General features: G+C 43.9%; 1 protein-coding gene across 4 annotated transcripts in view; it reads right to left on the bottom strand.

Moving 5' to 3' along the window:
- Nucleotides 1-406: 406 nt before the first annotated feature.
- ubr2 (ubiquitin protein ligase E3 component n-recognin 2) overlaps nucleotides 407-11,071 on the bottom strand; it is a 56,615-nt gene continuing 45,950 nt past the window's right edge. For all 4 annotated transcript variants that reach the window (XM_079280937.1, XM_079280940.1, XM_079280938.1 and 1 more), the window contains 8 exons: nucleotides 9,706-9,844; nucleotides 9,520-9,610; nucleotides 8,657-8,787; nucleotides 8,343-8,451; nucleotides 5,563-5,697; nucleotides 1,730-1,900; nucleotides 1,532-1,633; nucleotides 407-1,431 (listed from right to left, as the gene is read on the bottom strand). In XM_079280937.1, the coding sequence (XP_079137063.1) occupies nucleotides 1,290-1,431; nucleotides 1,532-1,633; nucleotides 1,730-1,900; nucleotides 5,563-5,697; nucleotides 8,343-8,451; nucleotides 8,657-8,787; nucleotides 9,520-9,610; nucleotides 9,706-9,844 (1,020 nt within the window). In that variant the 3' untranslated portion in view covers nucleotides 407-1,289. The remainder of the gene's footprint in view (nucleotides 1,432-1,531; nucleotides 1,634-1,729; nucleotides 1,901-5,562; nucleotides 5,698-8,342; nucleotides 8,452-8,656; nucleotides 8,788-9,519; nucleotides 9,611-9,705; nucleotides 9,845-11,071) is intronic.

The raw sequence follows: 11,071 nt of genomic DNA, 5'->3' as shown, positions 1-11,071 counted from the left end.
CCTCTTCTTTGTAAAGCAGACAAGTTCTTCTCAAACCTTTTGTCACTTTGATAAAATGGCCAACAGACTGAATGGTCAAAGCTGATGGTCAAAAGACTACATTACCCATAAAGCTCTGCAGCTGTTGCTAAAAAGCTGCTGAATAAAAATATCACTTTTCCCAAAAAATTAATATATTTGTAAATTCAATGTAATTAAAAAAAAAAAGATTAAATAAATGAGTGAAACAGAAACTGACACATTATTATTATTAATACCGTAAATACCGAAACATTCAGAACAATTAAATACAACTAAAAGTTTAGGGTCTGAGATTCCTTCTATTTATGAATATTAATAATAATATTAATATTCATCAGTTGATAATGTGATAAAAACACAAACATGAACTCCTTTTAATGTTTTTATTGGTTTTGTTATTGTTATACAATAATGTACATTTACTAATTTATACAATTCACATATTAACAAGTCTGATGAAGATGATGAAGAATCCTTTCATTTAAACCTGAAAACTAATATTAAATTTATTTCTTTAAGGAAAATCAGCTTTTAAAGAAAGTAATAAATAAGTAAATAAATAAATGTCACAAACTCATAAAAAACCTCATGTAACACGAAGTGACATCACAGCCCTCCAAAACAAAATAAACTTTAAAAGTAAACGATCAGTTTGATATGTTTAAAATATTAATAGGAGGCGGTCGCCATGGAAACGCTTTAAAAAAACATCCCATCATGCAATGCGGCATGTTCATCTCTGTGACGCCTTCAACGTTATTGTGTTTTCACAATAAAAGCCTTCATGTTCTTCAGTTACTTCCTTCTGTCTCTAATTACTACATTACCCAGGAGCCACAGCTGCTGCGTTATCTTTAGTTTGTTGATGAAATGCATCCTGGGAGTCGTAGTATTTACTTGTCTGAAATCAGGGTACTTTTTTCCCATCATGCAACACGATCTGAAAGGAGGATTTAATATGAAAGAAAAGTAACCAGTCAATCAACCTGTGAGTGACAGCAGTGGATGGGCGGGGCTTCACTTTGGTAAAGCTTTTATTTTGTCAAAAAAGCAAAACAAATGCAAATCTGAAAAACTAATAAAAAACGATCTAAAAGAAACGTTCTTAACTTCCTGTCTGTGTGAGCAGGAGAAAGGGGGCGGAGTCAGAGTGATGGAGTGGAACAAGGACCAGGTCTTCAGAGGAGGAGGTGGGGCCAACACAGAGAAGACCAATCAACACTGGGCTTCAGAGGAGGAGGCGGGGCCAACACAGAGACACCCAATCATCACAGGTGCTGCCAGTCGATGGCGACCAGCGTCTGATTGGCCTCCTGAGCGTGACCAATGACCTCAGCGACGCCGTGCTGACGCCACAGACGCTCAATCTTCTTGTAACGATCGGAACAGAGATGAAGGGGGTTCCCCCGCCTGTAGGGACACAAACAAACAAACGGGTGGAGGGGGAACTCAAACAAACTAATAAACAAACAAACAAGAGGTGTAGAATCAATAAAAGGAGAACACCTACTTGAGGCCCTGGTCCGTCTCTCCGTAGTCGTCCAGATACGGAGGCGAATAGAAACAGCCTTTTGTTTTACCTGCTACAAACAACACCTGACTTTCTCTGACTCTGCGCACACACACACACACACACAGTCAGTCAGAGGACCACCAGAGTGACAGTAACATCCATAGAGCTATCAGCAGTAGAGGACAGGTGTGTTACCTGAGGAAGAGGCCGAGGCCGGCTCCACAGGTGAAGGTGTGAGCGGTGCAGGCTCCTACGTCCTCTCCGTCCACCTCCGTCTGACAGCAGTAACTCTGAGAACACAACATGGAGCCACACACCAGACACAGAGTGGGAGCTCGAGACTTATCACCTCCTGACCGGGGACACCTGCACAGGTAACAGAGGAAACACAGGAAACACAGGTAAGGAACACAGGAAACACAGGACACACAGGTAAGGAACACAGGTAACGCAGGAAACACAGGTAAGGAACACAGGTAACACAGGAAACACAGGACACACAGGTAAGGAACACAGGTAACGCAGGAAACACAGGTAAGGAACACAGGTAACGCAGGAAACACAGGACACACAGGTAACACAGGACACACAGGAAACACAGGACACACAGGTAACACAGGAAACACAGGACACACAGGTAAGGAACACAGGTAACACAGGAAACACAGGTAAGGAACACAGGTAACACAGGAAACACAGGACACACAGGAAACACAGGACACACAGGTAACACATGAAACACAGGACACACAGGTAACACAGGAAACACAGGAAACACAGGACACACAGGAAACACAGGACACACAGGTAACACAGGAAACACAGGTAAGGAACACAGGTAACACAGGAAACACAGGACACACAGGACACACAGGACACACAGGTAAGGAACACAGGACACACAGGACACACAGGTAACACAGGTAACACAGGAAACACAGGACACACAGGTAAGGAACACAGGACACACAGGACACACAGGTAACACAGGACACACAGGACACACAGGTAAGGAACACAGGAAACACAGGACACACAGGTAAGGAACACAGGAAACACAGGACACACAGGTAAGGAACACAGGTAAGGAACACAGGACACACAGGTAAGGAACACAGGTAAGGAACACAGGAAACACAGGACACACAGGTAACACAGGTAAGGAACACAGGAGTGTGTACTCTGTGTGTGTAAAGTGTGTACTCTGTGTGTATACACTGTACTCTGTGTGTATATCATGACACAATTTCATTCAATCGACCGTAGAAGCCTAGAAGACATTATACAACATCTGAAGTCATCCTCCTGCTGCTTGGATATTCTACCAACACACTTTTTCAAAAATATTTCAAACTGCATGACCACTGATCTCTTACAAATTGTAAACACATCCCTTCTCTCAGGTGTCTTCCCACAAGCCATAAAAACTGCAGTTATTAAACCACTCCTAAAGAAAGCTAGTTTAGACTCCGCAACGATGAAAAATTATAGGCCAATATCAAACCTCCCATTTTTAAGTAAAATAATTGAAAAAGCGGTTTTCCAACAGCTGACCAACTTCTTGACCGTAAATAACTGCTTTGATGTTTTCCAGTCAGGCTTTCGACAGCACCACAGCACTGAAACTGCTCTTGTTAAGGTTTTCAACGACATCCACTTAAACATAGACAATGGCAGAAGTTCAGTCTTAGTCTTACGAGATCTCAGTGCTGCATTCGACACGGTCGACCATGCCATACTCCTAGAAAGACTAAACATCTGGGTGGGACTCTCTGGCACAGCACTTAACTGGTTTGAATCCTACTTGAAGGACCGAGAATACTTTGTGTCTGTAGCTCATTACACATCAGAGCTGACTAAAATTACATGTGGTGTTCCCCAAGGCTCAATACTGGGGCCTCCTCTGTTCAACATCTACATGCTTCCACTAGCTCAGATTATGGAAAACAACAAAGTGTGTTATCATAATTATGCAGACGACACACAAATCTACATAACTATGTCACCAGGGGACTATAATCCCATACAAGGGCTGGGTAACTGCATTGAACAAACCAACAACTGGATGTGCCAGAATTGTCTTCAATTAAACAAAGATAAAACAGAAGTAATTGTTTTCGGTACCAAGGACGAACAATTGAAAATCACCGCTCAGCTTCAGTCACTGATGTTAAAACCCACAAACCAAGCCAGAAATCTAGGTGTAGTTATGGATTCAGACCTCAACCTGAACAGCCATATCAAGACAATTACAAAATCAGCCTCCTATCACCTGAAGAATATATCAAGGATTAGAGGATTTATGTCTCAACAGGATTTGGAAAAACTTGTCCACGCATTTATCTTCAGCAGACTGGACTACTGTAACGGTGTGTTTACAGGTCTCTGTAAAAAGTCCGTCAGAAAGCTGCAGCTGATTCAGAACGCTGCAGCTCGAGTCCTCACTAAGACCAGGAGGGTGGACCACATCACTCCAGTTCTGAGGTCTTTGCACTGGCTTCCTGTCCAACAAAGAATTGACTTTAAAATCCTGCTGTTGGTTTACAAAGCACTGAATGGTTTAGGGCCAAAATACATCTCTGATCTGCTGCTACCTTATGAACCATCCCGACCCCTCAGGTCGTCTGGGACCGGTCTACTTTCTGTTCCCAGAGTCGGAACTAAACATGGAGAAGCAGCGTTCAGTTGTTCTGCTCCACATATCTGGAACAAAGTCCCAGAAAGCTGCAGGTCTGCTGAGACCCTCAGCTCATTTAAATCAAGATTGAAGACTTTTCTGTTTGCTGCTGCCTTTAATTGAACCACATTCAATTAATATATTAATCAATTTCCTGCATTTCTGCATTTTACTACTGCATTTTATTTCTTGCACTGTTTTTTAATTGTTTTTAAATCTCCTTTTCTTTTGCCTTATGTTTTGATGCTTTTAATGGTTTTATGTGAAGCACTTTGAATTACCTTGTTGTTGAAATGTGCTGTACTAATAAACTTGCCTTGCCTTGACTATACACTGTACTCTGTGTGTGTAGAGTGTGTACTCTGTGTGTATACACTGTACACTCTGTGTGCGTACAGTGTGTACTCTGTGTGCGTACAGTGTGTACTCTGTGTGCGTACAGTGTGTACTCTGTGTGCGTACAGTGTGTACTCTGTGTGCGTACAGTGTGTACTCTGTGTGCGTACAGTGTGTACTCTGTGTGCGTACAGTGTGTACTCTGTGTGCGTACAGTGTGTACTCTGTGTGCGTACAGTGTGTACTCTGTGTGCATACAGTGTGTACTCTGTGTGCATACAGTGTGTACTCTGTGTGCATACAGTGTGTACTCTGTGTGCATACAGTGTGTACTCTGTGTGCATACAGTGTGTATATACAGTGTGTACTCTGTGCATACAGTGTGTACTCTGTGTGCGTACAGTGTGTACTCTGTGTGCGTACAGTGTGTACTCTGTGTGCGTACAGTGTGTACTCTGTGTGCGTACAGTGTGTACTCTGTGTGCATACAGTGTGTACTCTGTGTGCATACAGTGTGTACTCTGTGTGCATACAGTGTGTACTCTGTGTGCATACAGTGTGTACTCTGTGTGCATACAGTGTGTACTCTGTGTGCATACAGTGTGTACTCTGTGTGCATACAGTGTGTACTCTGTGTGCATACAGTGTGTACTCTGTGTGCATACAGTGTGTACTCTGTGTGCGTACAGTGTGTACTCTGTGTGCGTACAGTGTGTACTCTGTGTGCGTACAGTGTGTACTCTGTGTGCGTACAGTGTGTACTCTGTGTGCGTACAGTGTGTACTCTGTGTGCGTACAGTGTGTACTCTGTGTGCGTACAGTGTGTACTCTGTGTGCGTACAGTGTGTACTCTGTGTGCGTACAGTGTGTACTCTGTGTGCGTACAGTGTGTACTCTGTGTGCGTACAGTGTGTACTCTGTGTGCATACAGTGTGTACTCTGTGTGCATACAGTGTGTACTCTGTGTGCATACAGTGTGTACTCTGTATATACAGTGTGTACAGAGAGTACTGACGTGAAGCTGGACGCCTGGTTGATGAGGACACTGTAATCTTCTGGCAGTTGGATCAGTCGGTTGGACTCTCTGGGGAACCTGACGATGACTCCGCCCACCTGTAGTGTTTGTCTCACAGCTGGATGACAACACCACCTGAACACACACACACACACACTCAGTAAATCTGGTCAGGAGGAAGCTAACCTCAATTACGTACTACATTGCTGTGTGTGTGTTACCTGTGAATACTTTGTGTCTGTAGCTGATTACACATCAGAGCTGACTAAAATGACATGTGGTGTTCCCCAAGGTTCAATACTGGGGCCTCTTCTGTTCAACATCTACATGCTTCCACTAGCTCAGATTATGGAAAACAACAAAGTGTGTTATCATAATTATGCAGACGACACACAAATCGACATAACTATGTCACCAGGGGACTATAATCCCATACAAGGGCTGGGTAACTGCATTGAACAAATCAACAACTGGATGTGCCAGAATGTTCTTCAATTAAATAAAGATAAAACAGAAGTAATTGTTTTTGGTACCAAGGACGAACAATTGAAAATCACCGCTCAGCTTCAGTGACTGATGTTAAAACCCACAAACCAAGCCAGAAATCGAGGTGTAGTTATGGATTCAGATCTCAACCTGAACAGCCATATCAAGACAATTACAAAATCAGCCTCCTATCACCTGAAGAATATATCAAGGATTAGAGGACATATGTCTCAACAGGATTTGGAAAAACTTGTCCACGCATTTATCTTCAGCAGACTGGACTACTGTAACGGTGTGTTTACAGGTCTCTGTAAAAAGTCCGTCAGAAAGCTGCAGCTGATTCAGAACGCTGCAGCTCGAGTCCTCACTAAGACCAGGAGGGTGGACCACATCACTCCAGTTCTGATGTCTTTGCACTGGCTTCCTGTCCAACAAAGAATTGACTTTAAAATCCTGCTGTTGGTTTACAAAGCACTGAATGGTTTAGGGCCAAAATACATCTCTGATCTGCTGCTACCTTATGAACCATCCCGACCCCTCAGGTCGTCTGGGACCGGTCTACTTTCTGTTCCCAGAGTCAGAACTAAACATGGAGAAGCAGCGTTCAGTTGTTCTGCTCCACATATCTGGAACAAAGTCCCAGAAAGCTGCAGGTCTGCTGAGACCCTCAGCTCATTTAAATCAAGATTGAAGACTTTTCTGTTTGCTGCTGCCTTTAATTGAATCACGTTCAATTAATATATTAATCAATTTCCTGCATTTCACTCCTGAATTTTATTTCTTACACTGTTTTTTAATTGTTTTTAAATCTCCTTTTCTTTTGCCTTATGTTTTGTGTGTGTGTTACACCTGTGTGTGTTACCTGTGTGTGTGTTACCTGTGTGTGTGTGTGTGTTACCTGTGTGTGTGTGTGTGTGTTACCTGTGTGTGTGTGTTACCTGTGTGTGGGTGTGTGTTACCTGTGTGTGTGTTACCTGTGTGTGTGTGTGTTACCTGTGTGTGTGTGTGTTACCTGTGTGTGTGTGTTACCTGTGTGTGTTACCTGTGTGTGTGTGTTACCTGTGTGTGTTACCTGTGTGTGTGCGTGTGTTACCTGTGTGTGGGTGTGTGTGTTACCTGTGTGTGTGTGTGTTACCTGTGTGTGTGTGTGTTACCTGTGTGTGTGTGTGTTACCTGTGTGTGTGTGTGTTACCTGTGTGTGTGTGTGTTACCTGTGTGTGCGTGTGTTACCTGTGTGTGTGCGTGTGTTACCTGTGTGTGTGCGTGTGTTACCTGTGTGTGTGCGTGTTACCTGTGTGTGTGTGTGTTACCTGTGTGTGTGCGTGTGTTACCTGTGTGTGTGCGTGTGTTACCTGTGTGTGTGCGTGTGTTACCTGTGTGTGTGCGTGTGTTACCTGTGTGTGTGTGTGTGTTACCTGTGTGTGTGTGTGTGTTACCTGTGTGTGTGTGTGTGTTACCTGTGTGTGTGCGTGTGTTACCTGTGTGTGTGTGTGTGTGTGTTACCTGTGTGTGTGCGTGTGTTACCTGTGTGTGTGTGTGTGTGTGACCTGTGTGTGTGTGTGTTACCTGTGTGTGTGCGTGTGTTACCTGTGTGTGTGCGTGTGTTACCTGTGTGTGTGCGTGTGTGTTACCTGTGTGTGTGCGTGTGTTACCTGTGTGTGTGTGTGTGTTACCTGTGTGTGTGTGTGTGTTACCTGTGTGTGTGTGTGTGTGTTACCTGTGTGTGTGCGTGTGTGTTACCTGTGTGTGTGCGTGTGTTACCTGTGTGTGTTACCTGTGTGTGTGCGTGTGTTACCTGTGTGTGTGTGTGTGTTACCTGTGTGTGTGCGTGTGTTACCTGTGTGTGTGTGTGTGTTACCTGTGTGTGTGTGTGTGTTACCTGTGTGTGTGCGTGTGTTACCTGTGTGTGTGTGTGTGTGTGTTACCTGTGTGTGTGCGTGTGTTACCTGTGTGTGTGTGTGTGTGTGACCTGTGTGTGTGTGTGTTACCTGTGTGTGTGCGTGTGTGTTACCTGTGTGTGTGCGTGTGTTACCTGTGTGTGTGTGTGTGTTACCTGTGTGTGTGCGTGTGTTACCTGTGTGTGTGTGTGTGTTACCTGTGTGTGTGTGTGTGTTACCTGTGTGTGTGTGTGTGTGTTACCTGTGTGTGTGTGTGTGTGTTACCTGTGTGTGTGTGTGTGTGTTACCTGTGTGTGTGTGTGTGTGTTACCTGTGTGTGTGTGTGTGTGTGTTACCTGTGTGTGTGTGTGTGTTACCTGTGTGTGTGTGTGTGTGTGTGTTACCTGTGTGTGTTACCTGTGTATGAACGGCTCCAGCAGTGTGTTATGAGTCTGGTGGAGCTGCAGCAGGTTGGAGGGCAGACTGAGGTAACTGCACAGTGCCTCCCACTGACCAGGACCTGCAACTACAACACACACACGCACACTTTAAGATGTCTGTGAACAATGAAAGTATTACATCATCGGTCCAATCACATTACTAGGTGGCTGCCCAGTAAATCCAGTCTGAGCTGCTTTCAGATTCATCAGTCATAAATACACTCAACTTTAGACCACTACACGCTGACAACCTGTGTGTGTGTGTGTGTGTGTGTGTGTGTGTGTTGTTACCCAGTAGGTCAGCAGGTGGTGCTGTAGAGTTCAGGTAGTGGAAGAAAAGGGCGGCGGCTCGGAGGAACGGCAGACTGCCAGCTTTAACACAACGGAACAGCTGCCACCCAGAGGTCACTTCAGGTAACACACTGAGCCACACACACATTTCATTAAACACATAACTAACAATATATTACACAGAAATAAATACATCTACATTTGGCCAAATCGCATAAATACACAGATTAATAGACAATACATGAATCAACTATCATATTCTCCTGTATTCATTGAGCTCTTTAAAGATTAATTTATTCACACATTTGTTTCCACAATCAGTGAAAATGTAGAAATATGTATAAATATATAAAGAAAGATCAAATATTCTTCAGTTATTTATGTTATATAGTTATTCTCTTTTACCTTTTCTACTCTGAGCCTATTTTTAGGCCTCTGCTCGAAAATGGCAAAGACTGTAAAAGACTAATTCTGTCAGTACAAGGTCTATTTTAATAATGTTTATGTTATAATACAGATAACACTAGTGAGATTTGTTCAGATGTGTAAATATTACTGGGTAAGAGCAAATGAAGATGGCACACAGCTGAAATTGAACATTTTCAGGTTCGCCTGAAAAAAAAGCAATTTTATTGATATTATTTCTTTGAAATAATGCAGCTGAAAGCCTAAAAACTCTCCCAAATCACAGCACAACATGTCAGGAGTCCCTACAAAAAGTTTCAATCAATCAAACACTGATCAATATCAGTTCAACACATCCTTTCACCTCCACTTTAAATCACGTCAGTGTGTGTGTGTGTGTAGGTGTGTGTGGATGTGTCTGAGTGAGAGTGTGTGTGTCCGTGTGTGTGTGTACTGACCTGCCAAGGTGTTTCCTCAGCGTGTTGTAGAGCCGCCAGGTGAGCTCCTCCTCCTCTGATCCTCCACTGTCCTGATCCATACACACCTCCTCTACAGACAGACAGGTGAGAGACAGACAGGTGAGAGAGAGACACCAATACGTATGGATGTGTGTGTAAATGTGTGTGTGTGTCAGAGACGGACACCTGTGGTGGAGGTGAGCAGGATCTGAACCAGGTGAGCCATAGTGACCAGGTGAAGCAGGTGGAGGTGGGCGGAGTCTACCACTCTCTGTCCTGATTGGTCCAGACTGTGAACTGAACTGTATGACATCACACTGTAAACCTGCAGAGATAGAAACACACTGACAGTTAACTGGAGTTACACTGGACCTACACCCCCCCAGAATCACAATCAGAACCGTTTATTGCCATGGTATGTTGAACATACAAGGAATGTGACATGACGGGAGGTGCATAACATTTGACAACAATCAACAACACTGGAGTTACACTGGACCTACACTGGAGTTACACTGGACCTACACTGGACCTACACTGGACCTATACTGGAGTTACACTGGACCTACACTGGAGTTACACTGGAGTTACACTGGACCTACACTGGAGTTACACTGGAGTTACACTGGACCTACACTGGACTTACACTGGAGTTACACTGGACCTACACTCGATTTATACTGGAGTTACACTGGACCTACACTCGATTTATACTGGAGTTACACTGGACCTACACTGGATTTACACTGGACTTACACTGGACCTACACTCGATTTATACTGGAGTTACACTGGACCTACACTGGAGTTACACTGGACCTACACTGTATTTACACTGGAGTTACACTGGACCTACACTCGATTTATACTGGAGTTACACTGGACCTACACTGGATTTACACTGGACCTACACTCGATTTATACTGGAGTTACACTGGACCTACACTGGATTTACACTGGACCTACACTCGATTTATACTGGAGTTACACTGGACCTACACTGGACTTACACTCTATTTATACTGGACCTACACTGGATTTACACTGGACTTACACTCGATTTATACTGGAGTTACACTGGAGTTACACTGGACCTACACTGTATTTATACTGGAGTTACACTGGACCTACACTGGACCTACACTGGAGTTACACTGGACCTACACTGGAGTTACACTGGAGTTACACTGGACCTACACTGGACCTATACTGGAGTTACACTGGACCTACACTGGATTTATACTGGAGTTACACTGGACCTACACTGGATTTACACTGGAGTTACACTGGACCTACACTGGACCTATACTGGAGTTACACTGGACCTACACTCGATTTATACTGGAGTTACACTGGACCTACACTGGATTTACACTGGACCTACACTGGACCTACACTCGATTTATACTGGAGTTACACTGGACCTACACTGGATTTACACTGGACTTACACTGGACCTACACTCGATTTATACTGGAGTTACACTGGACCTACACTGGACTTACACTGGACCTACACTGTATTTACACTGGACCTACACTCGATTTATACTG

This window comes from Melanostigma gelatinosum, assembly GCF_949748355.1.
Source record: "Melanostigma gelatinosum genome assembly, chromosome: 12".
Classification (NCBI taxonomy): Eukaryota; Metazoa; Chordata; class Actinopteri; order Perciformes; family Zoarcidae; genus Melanostigma; species Melanostigma gelatinosum.
Note: the sequence above shows the minus strand (reverse complement) of the source record. Positions and strands in the feature narration are given on the sequence as shown.